Raw genomic sequence first — 17,799 nt, forward strand, 5'->3', positions numbered from 1 at the left:
GTAACAAATAACACAACCTTATGAGTGCCAAACAGCAAATGGTCAAATTGCAGATTCTGCAGAAGGAGGTGAATTCAGGAGAGAAGGCGGCTGATTAGTAGGTTTGTAGAAATCTCGGGAGGCAATACTAGAGTAAGGATCTAGAAAAACATTGATGAAATTGCTGCAAGCAAGAAAAGAAGAGAGAAGTATTGCCTACACAGAAACCCTAAGCCAAAGCCTTCTGTAAAGATACAGTTCAGGAGCAACAGAAGCCTCATCTATGAGGCTAATCCAGCAACTAAAAGTCTTATCTCTCTGTAAGATCTGATATCCTAGGAGGCCAGAGGGAAGCCCATGCCAATTTAATTTGGCCAGATGGAAGAAAGAAATTGAAAGTCTCATATGATGTTGTAGGAGCAGTCAAGCTTGAATTTGGACCAAAAGCATTGAGTTTTGAGTTTTATCCATCTGTAAAAAGTAGCAGAAATGATGGCAGGAAACCTCACTTCCCACTGTGTCATTAGGGAACTTTCACCCTTCACGAAAGAATGGTCTTTTATTTACTGCTTTTCTCTTATGCAGGCTGAAGCCTTCACCTGAGTGTGAACAGTATCAAGGACACAAAAACTTCCCATGGAAAAAAATCAGTACTGAAGTTAATGCTGTCAGCAGGATAACCAGCAAATTCTGTCTTCCCCAGATGGCCCAGATTTTAGTGGGGTCACCTTGCAAGACTTGCCTGTAGAATATTAAGGGTCCCAAAGTAACTGTTGGGGCATAAAAAAATGTTATGTCCAAGAGTTGCATCACAGACAGATGTTCCTTTGACAGGTCGTCCTTTGCTTAACTGTTCTTCCATGTATATTTCCTGACATTCAATGCATCAGTGGCAACTCTTGGGAATAGGAGGCTGTATGGATGTTTGAAACAGATTAAAGTGAAGAGTGAGTGATCTACTTTTTATTTTGCAATAGCAGTGTGAAACCCTAAGAGTGCTAGGTATGTGAGGTCAGTTTCTTGCCTTACTCCCCTTGTCTGACACCTTATTTCTCTTTCTGTCCTCTTCCTCTCCTACCTTCCATCACTCTTCAACTTGTCAGTTAATTTTTAGTGTCTGCATTTGACTGATCCAGTCCTGCTAAGAGGCTGAAGCTCATACTGATGCAAACTCCGTGGGCATCAAACTTGATGCTTACGGTTGACATTTTGTAGTGTTTTTTTCTCCCCTTTCCACAGAGATGTAGGTTGTGAAAGAGAGAGCAAGTAAGTGTGTATGCATATAGTTGAACAGTATTTTGTAAATATTTCCTGAAAGCTTGTGAAATTTCTCACCTTCTTGATTTCCCTTCGAGTCTGCAGAGTAGGCATAAGAAATACCACCCAGTCTAGCTCAAAGTTCAGAAGCGAGTAAATAGCCATCAGTTTTACAAGCTTTGTGTCGGTGCCAAAGCCTGATGGCCAAGGGTGATATGCTGAGACTTTCGAAGACAGGCCAATACACAAGCCACATTTTTAGCCATATGCTTTCTTACAGTTTTGAAGTCTGGTCACAGCTTTTTCCTTGAAAATTACTTCCCCTGCAGTAAGGTTTCCCATGAGATGGCTCTGGCATATTTATACATGCTCTGAAGTTTCTGGTTAACCAACTCGTTAGTCCTTTGGTGATTTTGAGAATATAAGTCTATCAGTCTGTGTGTGTTTTTGTTCATAGATGTGCCAATGATTTATAAATGGGATTAATTGTAAATTTAACTCATTTAGGAAATGGTTGAGGACCCAGGTACTTCTGCATTTTAGCCTTGCTTAGTTGCACTGGAAGAGCTATTTGACCCTGCCAGAGATTAGTTTTAGTACCAGTTATGAGATAAGCTTAATTAGTGCTTAAAAATAAGCACGTTAAAGCTCTCTGCAAGAGATTTGTTGTGCGGAGAGAATACCGCAGGTCCTAAACTTTTATGTTTATCTTGCTGTTACTAAGTTAATTGATTGAATTCAGACTTTTTTTTGCCTGTTCTTTCAACTTTTGGAAAACTCAAAGAGTATTAAATCTTTAAAGTTTAAGTTTTCTTATTTTTAACCATTAAAAAATCAATGTACCAGTCAGATTCATACTCAACACACACTGGTATGGGAAGCAACTGTAATCCTGGATCACAGGTGATACGGCCACTGCTTGGAAATAGCACAGTTCTGAGAGCAACAAAGCTGTTTCCATTTTCAAAGCCCATTTTCCCAGTCCCCTGATCAGAGTAAACCTTCATTTGACTATGTGGATGTCCTCATTTATTTTTTAGTACTAAGTAGTAAATTTGGATTATCAATGCTCACAATTGGAATTGTGAGCAGTAGCAACCCTTTCTTCTTTCTCTTTTGGATCTTGCTGTTTGACTCACAGAGCAATCAGCTGATTTCAGCAACATACTCCATTCAGTAATTTATTTTTTGCAGAACAAGTGACTCACCATTCATAACATGATGAATGCTGAGAAGATTGAGCTTGAAGAGCAAAAAGCATAGATTGATTCATATATAGATGTCTTACGTAACAGAGAGATGAAATTATATTCCTTCCAGTAGCCTTAAAAGAAATAGAAAATAAGCTTATATACTAGGATAAAAATATTTTGGTTAAATCTGTTTAGCTGTAGATTAATGTTTGAAAGACAGTGGTGGAAGCACCATCTCATACTTGAGACTAATACTGTTGTCTCACTAGGAAAAATCATACTGGATAAAGCCCCACAATGAAAGTTAATGAACCTGGTAACTTTTCAAGTTATTTCTATTTGTGACCTGCATGATGGTGTAGAAATACAGATAGGGTTACGCTGGTTATGTCTTCATTATCTATCAAATCCATGCTATATGATATTCTGAATTGTTCTTTGTACAAGAAGTATTGTATCATTTTTACTGTGTTAAATGGGAGTGGCACGTTAAATTTTGCATATATTAGTTGCAAAACAAATTCATGCTTGAAATTTCTCACTTTAAATGTCTATATTAGGATGAGCCTCTTGTTTGAAATGCACCTAGGACACCAGCCTGCAAACAGCATTGCAAATAGTTACATATGATATGCTGAAAACGTGTGTTTTACTGCAGAGCAGGTACTATCTCCAAATGTAGAACAAGAAGTAGATAACATACCAGATAGACAGGAAGGTCTGTGATTTTAGAATAAATTTATCTTTCTCTGTGTGTGTATAGCAAAAGTAGGGATAGATTTGAAATTTCATGATACAGAAAGTATTTAATATATTTGTCATGTTAGGCTAAAGATCTGATTTTTTGTGTTAGCTTTTGCGTTGCTTGTAAAGAACCTGTAAATAGAGTATCAGCAGTGGGATACAGCTGCCACCATCCCATCCCCATGTAATAGAAAATCATTGTTAGTCTTAAATGAAACAATGCAACAGGGCTGGCAGTGAAATGACATCAAAGATGTTAATCCAATTGTTGAAGTTAGAAGCATGTTTTAATTATTTTAGATTTGAAGCAGAAGCGGTTTGACTCTAACAAAAGTTTCTTGCCGCAGATCATCCTGTGGGGTCGAACTGAGAAATGCCTGAAGGAGACCACAGAGGAAATCAGGATGATGGGGACAGAATGCCATTATTTCATTTGTGATGTTGGAAATCGAGAGGAGGTCTATCGGCAAGCCAAAGCTGTGCGGGAAAAGGTTAGTGTCTGTGGAAACACTGTTTGTGGGCAGAATTTAGTAACGACTCATATTTGATGAGGAAAAAAATATATTGGCAAACTGGGAAAAAAGAAGGGTGACCATCCGGATTATGTTGTACAAAGTCTAGCTACCTGTTTTAAGTGATCCGGAAGGATTACAAGGCCTATAGGCAAGAATGTCAAAAGCTATGAAGATAATAATGTATTTAGCAATAACAGATATTCCAACATAATGGTGACTGCTGATTCGTGAGGAGAGATATTACTTGTAACAAGTCACTTGCTTTTTTTGCAGGTGGGTGATATCACTATCTTGGTGAACAATGCTGCTGTGGTCCATGGTAAGAGCCTGATGGACAGCGATGATGATGCACTGCTCAAATCACAACATATAAACACCCTGGGACAGTTCTGGGTAAGATAAGCTCTTGTATCACATGTATTCAGGATTGGGAACGAGAGTGACAGATTACAGCCAGTAAACACTTGGCTGCTACTAGGTCTTTCTAAATGATGCTTGGTAGAATCAGCCTGACGTGAAAAGGAGACAGAAAAAACGATGTGAGGGGCAAAGGCCAGAGGAAAGAAGTCTAAAAAAATTTAATTTTTCCAGTAGTATTCAATGCTCTTGTATCCCCATTCTGTGATTTCCAGTAAAATGTTTGATTTCTTTTGAGAAAGCCTGAGCTCACAGAGGATAGTTTTCTGTACAGTGATGTGTATGGAACATCAGAGAAGCATGAGACTACATTGCTCAGGGAAGGAAGCTAGTGTGAAACTCATTCCATTTTGATTAGATAATAGTAATAAAAAAAGAGCTTCTTGTGATTTCATCATTTTGTTGAAGATTTTATCCTCTACAAGAAGTTCTTAAACGTACAAAGCATTCTGTTCATGGCCTTTATCTGTAGGTACTACTTACTTACATGCTAGGAAAGATTTTGTTTTGTTTCTATGCAAACTTTGCCTGTTTAGAATCTTTCAGAAAATGACAAAGCAACAAAGTGCTCTCTCACTCCTTTCCTGGCATAATGAACAGCACAGTTTGGCTTGTTGTCTCCATGTCACCTTATTTTTTTCAGCAACTATTGGGGTTTTTGTATCTCTGCTGAGCAAACTTTTTTTTTTCCCACTCTGTTGTTCTTCAGACCACCAAAGCATTCCTGCCAAGGATGCTGGAGTTGCAGAATGGACACATTGTTTGCCTGAACTCTGTCTTGGCCTTGTCAGCCATCCCTGGTGCCATTGACTACTGCACCTCCAAAGCCTCGTCCTTTGCCTTTATGGAGAGCCTGACCTTGGGGCTGCTAGACTGTCCTGGAGTGAATGCCACAACAGTCCTGCCCTTCCACACGAGCACAGAGATGTTTCAGGGCATGAGAATCAGGTTAGTCCAGGGGAACTAGAATAAAGCATCTCATTTTAAATGAATCATCAGAATACACTCCTAATTAGTGCTTCATTTAGTTAAGAGAATTTGATGTCTCATTTGGCTGCCTGGGAACAGAGGGTCACTCTAGGCCACCTGGGACTCATCAGACTGGTTCCCTCAGTTTGCTGGCATATTCATACAGCCTGCCTGTACTGAGTGAGACATTTGCTTCTACAGAGAAAACTGCAAACTATTTTTCCCTGAGTGTATTTGGGCCATATGCAGCCACTAGAGAGGGGAGGGAGGCAGTCTGAAAATTGAGGTCATTCAAAAGGAGCAGTCTACAAATTACTTGAGGATGAACAGTACAAATTCTTTCTTTATTCATTGAAATACTTAATTCTTTCCCACTGAAAGGCATGACAGCCACTTACTGAAGTAAGGCTATCAGTACCTCCTTTTTACCTCTATCTAAGAGAAGAAGCTAAATTCAAAGACTAATGGCTGACCAAATTAATCTTTTACAATGGACAAAATAACCTATTAATATAGTTTGTGCTCTCTTAGTCAAGAAAATATGCAGTGTCAAGCTATTGCTGCAGCTGGGAAAAGCCTTATGATTGGTATTAAAAGCAATGGGGGAAAATATTTGTCTTTCACCTGTCAAGAATTTGAATCAAGAAAGAGCAACAGAGAGGAAGAGGAAAAACACCAACAGTGAAAAGACAGCATGTTGATATTGGTTTGCATACAGTTTAAGAAAATCCCTGAATCGAGGTTCTGAATGCATTCTGCCACTTCTCCCTAAAGGCACCAACATGTACATTCTTAACCGTTTAGCTAACCCAGTAATACTGGCTGGAACTGGGCTTTCTGCTTTCCAGCTTTCTGGCTGGAACTGGAACTTTCTGCTTCCTCCAGCCTGCTTTGGGGCATGTTTGAATGACAGTAGCCAGTGATAGCTTAGTGAGTAACGGGACTTGGACAGTGATATCTTAAAGAAGTAGTTTGGTTAACAAATAATTATTTTATTTTTTACTTTATTTATTCAGGTTCCCTAATCTTTTTCCTCCTCTCAAGCCAGAGACAGTGGCTAGGAGGACAGTAGAAGCCGTTCAGATGAATCAAGCCTTCCTCCTCCTTCCATGGACAATGCATGTTCTTGTCATCCTAAAAAGGTAAATATTTCCTTTGCCCAGCAATAGCCTAGCCAGTTAGGCAAGACTGGCTTACAGTCCTCTGTGTTTGTCCACCAAGGCAACCCGATACCCAGGATCAGATTGGTTCATCCCTTCCCATGACAGATAGAGAAGCAAAAGGGAGAAAACTTTCTGAGATTCCCTTTGTAGATGTTTTCCCTGGGTATAACCCTTTTATGAAACTGGTTTCTCTCCCAAAATTTGGATTCCTGAGGTCTGAACTGGTACTTGTATCTAGGAAATTTCTTAACAATTAACATATGCATGTAGTTGATTTTGATTTAGTAAGCCACTCTTTGCACTCCGGGCTTTATATTGTAAAGGATTTCTGTACAATAAGGTATGTACATCCCAGCTGCATTAGAGATCATTGCTTGTGTTAAAGCAATGAAACTATTAAAAAAATATTTTTGTGTATGATTAAGACAGGAATTTTAAAGTCCCTAAGGAAACAAAGTCATAACTTCATATCCTGAAACAACTGAAGAGAAAGGACATTTAAAATTGTGTTTCCATGAGAGTCATGCTAAAGCCTTTGGAAAACCAGCTTCAGTCAGGAACTGAAACAAGGCCATGAGATTTCTGTGGAAAATTACAATATTGCGTTTCAAACAAGAAAAAATAATTCACAATAAATGCTTTGCTCTGAATGTAAAATTTGGGATACTCTCAAAGGTTTCCAGAAATTCTACAGAATGAAAAAGGGCTGTTCTCCTTCTTTATTGTAAGAATTAATAATTTCTTTTCCATTACGGTTGCTGTCAGGAAATTAGATCTATATCCATACCTTAGGATAAGGAGGCCACATGCCTAGCACAAATAGATGGAAGTTAACCAGAGAACTCAGTTTAAATTTATGTATTTCAGAGTGCAAGATTCTGCACAATATTTGGGAGGAATAAAACATGATGGTATCTTCCAAGTTACAGTTTTTACAGACCTTTTCGGATAAAAAGTTCTGTAGAGAAAGAGCGACTTTATATAACCTTCTCCTTTTAGGCCTACTCACAGCAGGACACTGACACGTTTTGTCTGTGCACTCTCACTACCTGATTTTTGAGAATATGTGTACTCAGTATGTGTATACATAAATGCATATTTATACATTCTCTTATTAGAATAGACTAAGAGGTTTGTCTGGTCTGCTTATTTTCTTTCTGCTTCTCCTGCAGCATTCTCCCTCAGGCAGCACTTGAAGAAATCCACAAGTTTTCTGGGAGCTACACCTGCATGAACACTTTCAAAGGACGAACATAGACTTGATGGTGCAAGGACTATTCTTCAGTGAAACCAACACAAGCATGAAAACCCTGACAAGGCTGTGAATCAGCAGTCTTGGCTTTTAGCCTGTTCATGTGACTTGCACTGCTCTGAGGCAACACATTTCTTGCAGGTCATATCCATAGTAACATGACCTTTGCACAGGATTGAATGACTAGCCTATGGACCCTTGGAAGGAAAACCAGAACGTGTGAAATGTTTATATGATGTTTAATTCTTTAGAGTTCAATTGTTAAATCTACTCATAGTTTTAAGATGTAATTTTTGTTTCTAAAGTGTCTGTAGGCTGTCTTAGCTGAGAGGCAGCACATCACGCCCCATACTTTATCCCCCCTCTTCAGAGGAACTGCAATTACAAACTGCTACTGGTTTCATTTCAGCTTTTTGAATGGGGAACTTTAAAAATACTTTGAAGAACTAAAAGTTATGGACAGTTAATGGAAGCTTCCTTCCCTTCCTTCACTTTACATCCGTTGATGAAGCTGTTCCCAACTCACATCAGGGAAGGAGCAAACTGTGGAGCAATGTTTTCTTTGTTAAAGGCCACCCAGGACTTCTGTCTGGAAGGACTGTGCTGGGCCCAAGAAAGCTGTCTTACTTCACCTGTGAAGTCTGGAGAGGAATGCTCAGTCAGAAGAGCAGACAGTTTGAATAGTGGAAGATTCTTTCTGTCACTGAACTCATATATGAAATTTAATTGTCTTTCTGAATATTTTTGTTCATTTATGATAAAATATATATATTTTTAGCATTAATCCCAGATTGCCACGCATGTAGGCAGCATCACATTGGGGATTAACTAAATCTAGAACTAAAGCTAGAGCCTGCTTGTACAAACATACATTCACTGACATAATCCATGCAGAGGAAAATCCATTGTATCAATCTGCACAGTGAAGTAAGTGGAATAATGCTCTAAAAATAGAAGAGCCAGTACTGTAGTGCTCATGAAATGTGAAGTTTGGAAGCACAGTTAGCAAAGACCTGATTAAATGCACGTTGAATTCAACTGGGAATACACCCATTGTTTTTTAGGGGCATTGAATCAGGCACTGATCAGCCAAAAGTGATAAATACTGCTTGGACTGAAATGCCAGAAGCAGCTAGACATTATTTATTTTTGTAACGACATATTCTCTTTGACAGCCTAGTAAGAGCAACACTGCATTCCTATGCCAGATGCAGTGTGCTGCGCTAGGCATAGTAATGTAGTTAAAACATATTGGAACACTACTAAAAGAGGAATTAATATAATTGCAATACAGGAAAGTAGCAAGCCTAACTGGAGAAGCGCCTCAAGGAAGGCTATGTGGTTAAAGGAAAGGAGTGAATTTACGGCTCCTGACTTGAATTTCGAGCTTTTCCATAGATGTCCTGTGTGACCTGGGGCAATCTGCATAATTTCAAGGTGCACCCTGACCTGCAAAGCAGATATTTCTAGTGTTTCCCTACCTCAAAAGTTGTAAGTTTGACTACCTAAATGTTTGTCAAAAACTCAGCAAATTCAAATGGAACATGCTATAGAAAGGAAAAGCAGTATTTGTTCATAAACCAAGAGGTTCTATACAAAAATTTAGAAGAGGAAAAAACCCATATACCGAAATATATCATTTCCTGAAAGAGATCTGAGTTACAGCAGTAAAGCTGTGAGCTGTTATTTGAGATATTCCTTTGGTTCTGCCACGTAGAATGGAGACCAACTACTTAGGTGCAATGAGGTGAATGTTAAAATCTAAAGGTCTGAACCTTACAGCAAATCAGTAGATATGTCTCTTTTTGAGCAGTTCAAGAGGGAAGATATTGCCAAAAGTGCCATTGATGCAGGCCCCTCTGCCTGCATGGGTATTTTGAGGAGCTCTCCTATCTGGGTCAGTGCTTTCCTTCTGAGTGCAGAACATAGAAGCTGTAGCACTGTGCCAGCTTTGAAAAGGTTTCTTACAATGGAGTTTTGTTTTGAATTCCTAGATGTCTGAGGCTCTCTGGAGAGGATGAAAAGAAACCTTGATCTCTGTGATTTTGATGCCCACCCTAATAGGTGCTTTCAGCTTTATTTTTTGTGAATTTTTTGAGAAGAAACCCAGTTCATTGAAAACACAATTGCAATGAGGGGAGAACCCTTCCAGGATCTGCCAGAAATACTGAAGGTACCATATTTATCAAGAGACGCTTGGGAGGGGAAGGGATGATTATATGTACCTCCCCTTATGCACTCTGATCCTTTCTAATTTCTTATTAATCACAGTCAGGCATGCCAGGCTTGTAGATGCAAGAGCAAACAGAATTGGTGAAAGAGGGCACCCCCCACAGTGTCCCCCTTAAATTAAACCTTTATGCTGAGATTCTATTCGTTGATGACATCCTAATGCAAAAGTGAGGTAAAAACTAGTACACACACTGAAATTAACTCCCCACTCATCCCCAAGTCCTGCGCCTTAGATGAATCTGCTCTTTTCCTGCACTGCATAAAAGATGTTCCCTATCTTCAGAGGTTGTCTTACATACTAAGTGCTGTTGATTTCTTTCTAATGAATATAAACAAGTCAGAACATAGCTGAGACTCCCGTCATCTCACTCCTCTCATACACACACATACACACAAACTTCCCTCTCTCTTTCCCTCAGGGTCTCTGAGCGGACAACAGGTCAAATAGCAGTCACAGTGGGGGAGAGGTATGCAGCAAACAGAAAATAATGAGGAAAACATTGACTTTGCTTTGCAGACAGTAAGGAAGAGTTGGGTAAGAGAGTTTCTGCTCTTGTGAGTGTTGTGAGATAGAATGCTCTCCATCCAGTGAGTTACTTGCAAATGTGGATGGATATATTTGAAGACTTTTTTTTTTTTTTATAGACAGGCTCCTGCAGAATGCCTGCTGAGGTCTACTGTCCCTTTTCACATAAGGTTAGTATTGGGTAATCATGAAGTGCTGCAAATGTGGACAAGCTTTGTTGAAGCCTAAGGCCTTCTAAAAGGAATTTCCGCCCTGTGACTTATTTTAATTTTGGTTTTCCCTGCTCTCTCCACTGCCTCCTGCTTTCCACTGCACAATTATTTTTTTTCCCTTCTGTTTTCCTATGTCATTACTGCACTTTTCAGTGCCACCATCTTGAAGCCAGATGTCATACAAAGAGTCTGGAGTAAATCTAAATCAGGGTATATATTTATTATCCTGCTGGAGGAATCTAGGTGAAGCTGTAGGAGCAGGTCACAGAAGTTTCATATGAAATTAGCTAAGCTCTTCCAGTTTTACTTGCTCCAATCTATGAAGAAGTAGAAGACCTGTTACTATAGTTTTTATACAGGAGATTACTGCTGTTTTAACATTGGAATGATAGAGAAATGTTAGCGAAATGTTAGCCATTTTGGGACATATGTTCTCCTGATATAAAAAGACCCTATTTAAATGGGAGGATTTTTCAGTTCCAGGTGTTTTCAGAGGCTGGTGTTTGTACAAAGTAATTTTCAGAATTAGCGAGGCAGGGCAGGGAGAGGAGGAGTCCTTTGTAAGTAAATCTGATTCCTTGTGTTTAATATTTGATTTTGTATTTTGTTTTTGATGAGAAAAAAAAAAATCACATTCCCTCATGCACCCTTCGTGAACTTTAAAAAGGTCCTTCCTGCTGTAGCCCTGCTGATGGCAAGGTTTTAGCAGGATGAAGAAAAGGAGTGAGCCCTGAAAGTGGGAACTATATACCCTACCTACATTGTTCTGCTGAGGTTAAAAAGTGACAGAGTCCATCCCTCTAGTTCTTCTAGAACTGCACAGAAAGTGCCTGGGCAAGTGATTCTGATGTTTGCAAAGAGAAACTTGTTGTACTTTTATGTAATGTGTTAATTAGTGTGGGTGGATATGATCAGATCTAGTCTTGCAAGCCTTTCAGACAACTCCCTGAACACTCCCACCTTCAGATACTAACAGATACCACTGCACTTCCAAATCTCATAAAAACCTGGTAACAGACTTAATGCAGGCAGAGCGTAAGTGGGTGCATTTATTTCAAAGAGAACACATTTGTTTGTAGCAGACATTAATTTGGCCTAGTGTTTTCCTCTAGATGAAATGCAAGTATTGAGAAAAGAATACAGGGTGACCTTGGATCATCTATTTTGTTTTTATTTCTTCATGTGGCTTTAATAAACTTAATCTGGGTGACAGCCACTTTTTTGACAGCACTTGTTCATAAGTTTGGGGGTAAAGCAAGATTATGTCAAATGAAATCTTTCACATTTTTCACCAACCAACCAGAATATTCTGTACTGTCCTTGTAGCTCTCACCTCCGTGGTGCTAGGATCCTTCAACCTGGTATTGCTTCTCAGCCTGCTGGAGTTTGGAGACTGAGCGAAACCTGCCAGTCACAAGCAGCAGCTACATTCTCTAGTGAACAGAATCGTCTTTGTTAGAGTGCTTTTCTGAAGGAGATTTCTCTCACAGATTTCAGCAACTAACTTGGAAAAAGACATGAAGAAAACCAGGACTTCACCCTCTCCCTGCTGCTCATTCTCTTTTATCCAGTGTTTCCTATGGGAAGCTGTCAATTCAGTCACTTTCTGACTGATAAACTGCCCCTCTTGCCACCCTTTAGTCTACTAAGATCACCTCAGTACCTTTCTTCAATACCTTCAGGGAGTTGACAGCTTCAACAGAAACAACCCTTTCTGTATTCTTGAGGAGAGTCAGATCAGCAAGGTAATGTGTTAGAGAGAAGACCAGACTCTGTGTTGATGGGGCTGAGGTACCCCAGCCTGTAGACTACAGATGGAAGACACAGGACACAACCTGAATGTTGCTAGTACCATAGAAGGTAGTGAGTTCCCCCTGCTCCTGTCATCTTTCACCTTTTGTTTCTGTAACAGATCCCTCAAGCTGATGCTTTAGCAGAAACACATACTGACCCAACCTGTGTAGACTGGATACAACTGAAAAGCGTAGACCTCTGAGGAGACAATTTATATCTTCACATCTTCCCAAAGAGTCCAAACTTATTCGTTCTTTATGCTCACCTTTGCTATGGGCATCATGACATATTAACACAGAAAAAAAATCAAGGCAAATGTATATGCCGATTTTTCTGCATAAATCTAGAAAAGAACAGTTCCTCCTTAAATGAGGGGAGAAGGCACTCTAATTTGAGCTTGAGAGTGACTGAAAAGTTAGTATATGAGAAAATAAAATAGAGGATAGATGCAATCTTAGGGGGAGTGTGGCGGCCCTAAACAGCCAGAGGCGAGACGCCACCTTATATTCCTGAAGTTATGTAATAACAGAGGCATGTGATTTCCATCCAAATACAAAGCCTATAAAAGAAGCGTGTTGTTACTCCTGCTCATTCCTATGGGTCACCATGCCCTAAAAAGCAGTCCATTAACTTTGTAGCTTGCTGGCTCAGAACACCCCAATACACCCGTTACTGTTTGCTGTCTCGTTTTTTTGAGGAAGGGAAAGCAACCCATATATGTAAAAACAAGGAAGGGTCAGTTTGACTCACCACTCGCTTTTTCTTAGCCAGCTGCAAAGGTCATCCATCATGCCTAGGTATTACAAGGACATGTGGTTCTCTGGCTTGTGTTAGTAATCATGCTGACCTAGTGCTACTGGGTAGATATGGTTCAGTTTCCTGTTTTTTTCTTATGCAAAAGCATTTTTTAAATTTGAATTTTATTTATTTGAAAGAGTTGCCTCTGTTTTGTACAGGCTTTTCATAGACAGGCATCCTAGGCATCAAATTTCCCTATGTTAATCAAATTATAATGAAAAGAATACAAAAGTGAAAAGTTGCTGTTTGACATCTTCCCCAAGCATCTCCTTCCCCAAGCAATGTGGAATTAATGTAGAGGAACACTGTTGGAACATCAGTGCCTTAAATCTAGACATCTCAGAAGCCTGCTGGCTTCTGTATGAAAATGGCCCTGGCTTCCAAAATTGACTTCCTGCACGTCTCTGCGGCAGTTTGCCACTGAGATGGGTTACCTGAGGAAATCACTGTTACGGTGCGCTAGTACAGAGGAAGACTGCATAGAAAGCTGAGGTACATATAATCACTGAACAAATTGATTTAAACTTCTGGTCCTGCAAGACACTTTTGAAAAAAATAGATTAAAGAATGAGATGACACATGATAGCCAGTACAAAACCAAGTACTGCAGTGAGGTCTCTAGTTGCCCTTAGGTGCCTGAGAGTAGCCTACACGACTCTCAGAAGTCCTGCCTTAGATTTGACCCCTGACTGGTTCCTTCCCTTGAACCACCATGTGCAAACATTGGGCATCGTGAATACATTCACTGAAACGCTTCATCATCTTCCTTTTTTAGCATTGGGCACTTTGGAGCATAGCCACCAGCTTCTGCTTCTGCTTTGGGCATTGCTATTGATCTGACGAGTGTTCCCTGATACTGTTCTGGCACATCACAATATTAACATTAGCTGTAAGAAAAGGAGGCAACTCATTGCTATCTTTTCCAGGAAAGTCAACTATTAGTGCCTTTATGCAGAGAGAGGACTGAAATAAATGCAGGGGTGATACGGTTTCTGGACTATTTTGGCTATATGAAAAATGCTGTCATATGGAATAATGGTTTATAATAATAAGGGCTCATCTCAGAAGAATGTTAACAGAAGATGGAAATGGTCATAATGGAAAACAAGCGATATCCGAACATGCAGTTCCTCTTCCTGGAGCCTGCTGGGAATGCTGATTTCATACAGACATGCCATAGCGAAGTCAGTTCTCTCGCGTGGTCATTGTACCCCCTGCAACTTTGCCTACTACAAGTAACAGCAGAGGTGACAAGCTCATTGTCTCTGCTCTCTTAGCTGTCGAATGTAGCAAAATAAGAGCTTTTTTAAAAAAATCCATCCATCAGAGAACAAAGCAATTCTTTGGTTCAGTGTCAGCCTTAGATGATGGAGAAGACTCTCTCAGGTACCAGAAAGAGAAGCCACAGCATCTTGGTTATCTAGGATAACCAAGGGATCAAGCCCAGCCAGCATGGGTTCAGGAAAGGCAGGTCCTGCTTGACCAACCTGATCTCCTTCTAGGACAAGGTGACCCGCCTAGTGGATGAGGGAAAGGCTGTGGATGTTGTCTACCTAGACTTCAGTAAAGCCTTTGACACGGTTTCCCACAGCATTCTCCTGGAGAAACTGGCTGCTCATGGCTTGGACGGGTGTACTCTTTGCTGGGTAAAGACCTGGCTGGATGGCCGGGCCCAAAGAGTGCTGGGGAATGGAGTTTACTCCAGTTGGCGGCCGGTCACAAGCGGTGTCCCCAGGGCTCTGTGTTGGGGCCAGTCCTGTTTAATATCTTTATCGATGATCTGGACGAAGGGATGGAGTGCACCCTCAGTCAGTCTGCAGGTGACACCACGTTGTGTGGGAGGGTTGATCTGCTGGAGGGCAGGAAGGCTCTGCAGAGGGACCTGGGCAGGCTGGATGGATGGGCTGGGGCCAATTGTGTGAGGTTCAACAAGGCTCAGTGCCAGCTCCTGCACTTGGGCCACAGCAACCCCATGCAACGCTACAGGCGTGGGGAAGAGTGGCTGGAAAGGACCCCGGCAGAGAAGGACCTGGGGGTGTTGGTCGACAGCCACCTGAACATGAGCCAGCAGTGTGCCCAGGTGGCCAAGAAAGCCAATGGCATCCTGGCTTGTATCAGCAATAGTGTGGCCAGCAGGACGAGGGCAGTGACCGTGCCCCTGCACTCGGCACTGGTGAGGCCGCACCTCGAATGCTGTGTTCAGTGCTGGGCCCCTCACTCCAAGAGAGACATTGAGGGGCTGGAGCGTGTCCAGAGAAGGGCAACGGAGCTGGGGAAGGGTCTGGAGCACAAGGCTGATGGGGAGCGGCTGAGGGACCTGGGGTTGTTCAGCCTGGAGAAAAGGAGGCTGAGGGGAGACCTCATCGCTCTCTACAACGGCCTGAAAGGAGGCTGTAGAGAGGTGGGGTCGGTCTCTTCTCCCAGGTCACAAGTGACAGGACGAGAGGAAATGGCCTCAAGTTGCGCCAGGGGAGATTTAGACTGGATATTAGGAAATTTTACTTCACCGAAAGGGTTGTCCAGCATTGGACCAGGCTGCCCAGGGCAGTGGTGGAGTCGCCATCCCTGGAGGTATTTAAAAGCCGTTTGGATGAGGTGCTTAGGGACATGGTGCAGTGGTGGGCTTGGCAGCGTTAGGTTTACGGTTGGACTCCATGATCTTAAAGGTCTTTTCCAACCTATACGATTCTGTGATTCCTAGCTGATTCCATGAGGTCTCAGGCCACATTTCCCCTTGTTAATAATAAATAAGCTGGGAAGAATATGATTGACTCAAATCAGCAACAGGATTACACAGAATCACAAATCAGTTTGTGAGCTATTGCTTGGCTTTCTTTTCCCCAGCAATAAATTACCTTGTGGTCTCTTCTGGACTCCCATCAGGGCTGCAAATTCATGGAGAATACTTGCAGAGCTGGGCAGTATTTGTTACTATTCTAAGGGCTATGCAAAAGACAGTAAAGAGAGAGACACCAGCAAGCAATATTGTGTGTGCTTTGGTGGCTGAATAGTTCTGTAACTCTCAATATTCTACAATTCTTGAATGTTCAGTATTAGCAATCTGACATGTCTCAGCTGTCTGCTATTGCAAAAAAACCTTCTTCACCCACATCAACTCTTGTAATACTTTTGAACGCTAAAACACGTTCAGCTTCTCTGATGTCCTGTTGGCATAGCTGAGGTTTAACAAGCACGTTAATCAAATGAAATATAGCCTTGAATTTCTTTAGGAGGGATCTGATGCTGACACAGAAAAATAATTAAAAGACAAAAAAGTGTTGATAACCTGCAGCTAAAGTTGCTACATACATTAAAAACCAAAGAAGTCATGTACAAACAGCTATGTTTAATCATCCAATAGAATGCTCTGCTTCCATCGTGACAGGGTTATAGCACTGAGTCTTCTGACCTCATTTTGATTAGTTTAAATATTCACAGCCAATGCATCTTCATTCCAGTTTTAAAAATAGGTTTCCCGATACACGTCCCCTCTGTTCAAACAAATTACAGAATTGTAAGTTTTCTTATGTAAAAACTATAATTTGTTTTTTAATTCAGACAAGTACTCCTCACAGCTCTCTCCCTACATCAATTATGAAAATAATCTTAATTCTTTCAAACTCTTAAGTGCAGTATTTAGGAGCACTGACACTTTCTGGCTGGAGATGTCGTGTTTCCTGTGATGCAATCTGGTAGGTAGCGTTGCAATCTTCAGTACTTCCCTTTAAAAACCTCTTCATATTGTCAGATTTGCCAATGGCTCCTAATCGCACAAGTTATATTCTATCTTTCTTCTTCAGTGAACTGAGTTCTTGCAAATGCACTCTCAGAGAAGACCTTCTTTTGAATGAGCCACAGGAGCCATGCTGAGTTTATTTTGGTTGGGTTTATATTAGGTCTGATTTTTGCTGATCCCTTCATTTTTCATCATTTTGCCTGTCTCTTTGCAATTGTTCCTGTTGGGGAGGACTGTGTTTTGAGAGTTTCTGAGCCAGAATGCTGTGCATGCAGATTATTCATCTCTGCGCCTTCCCTTCAGGCAGTCTCTCACCTGTGTGTGCCTGTGTCCACACCTTCTCATACATTAACACTGCAATCTGCCCTAAATATCTTCGAGATTAGCTTCCTTTAAAGCATTAAGTGTACCAAAAGCCCAGAGAGCTAGCATTACTTCTGCCTAACGAGTTGATAACTGCATATTCCTTTTAACACCTACAGGATTTGAATTTGAGCTGGGAAGGACTGTTAGGTAGCGGTTGGCCAGAATGTCACTTTATGGTTAAAGGGGGAATCAGAAGCTTAAATGTCAAGCAATGAAAGAAGGAAGGTTTGCTGAAATGGGCAGTATATGCATGAAAAGTCCAGAGAGTGCAAACAGCAGGTTTAGATGCAACATCCCCACTTTCTGGGACAAAGAGTTCAACTGTAGATCTACTGCCATTTATAGATCAGTACTGAAGTAGAAAATAAACACACAGTAAAGCACGTGAACCCTTTCCATCTGTCTGAATAATAGAAATATGGTGCAAGCCCTGAATTGCAGGGTACCCAGCACTGCCGTTTGATTTCTTCTGATAATTTACCATTCAGGAATACCTAAGAAGTGTCCTTTTGCAGTATAAAGTGCATATTGTGTTGGATATGTTGGAAGGCTGGATGGGCAACTGAGATTCTAGTGATCTTCATTACCACTAGCAGTACTGTTTGACATGGCCAATTCTTGCTGTAAAATTAGCCTGTTTTCTTTC

At 40.9% G+C, this 17,799-nt stretch overlaps 1 protein-coding gene across 7 annotated transcripts in view; it reads left to right on the forward strand.

The window, feature by feature from the left end:
• The window catches only part of DHRS3 (dehydrogenase/reductase 3), a 45,959-nt gene extending 34,025 nt beyond the window's left edge, over positions 1-11,934 (forward strand). For all 7 annotated transcript variants that reach the window (XM_075520298.1, XM_075520299.1, XM_075520301.1 and 4 more), the window contains 5 exons: positions 3,521-3,664; positions 3,962-4,081; positions 4,815-5,053; positions 6,091-6,216; positions 7,410-11,934. In XM_075520298.1, coding sequence (XP_075376413.1) covers positions 3,521-3,664; positions 3,962-4,081; positions 4,815-5,053; positions 6,091-6,216; positions 7,410-7,494 — 714 coding nt within the window. In that variant the 3' untranslated portion in view covers positions 7,495-11,934. The remainder of the gene's footprint in view (positions 1-3,520; positions 3,665-3,961; positions 4,082-4,814; positions 5,054-6,090; positions 6,217-7,409) is intronic.
• Positions 11,935-17,799: the final 5,865 nt, after the last annotated feature.

The sequence above is a fragment of the Mycteria americana genome, chromosome 18 (assembly GCF_035582795.1).
Source record: "Mycteria americana isolate JAX WOST 10 ecotype Jacksonville Zoo and Gardens chromosome 18, USCA_MyAme_1.0, whole genome shotgun sequence".
NCBI lineage: Eukaryota > Metazoa > Chordata > Aves > Ciconiiformes > Ciconiidae > Mycteria > Mycteria americana.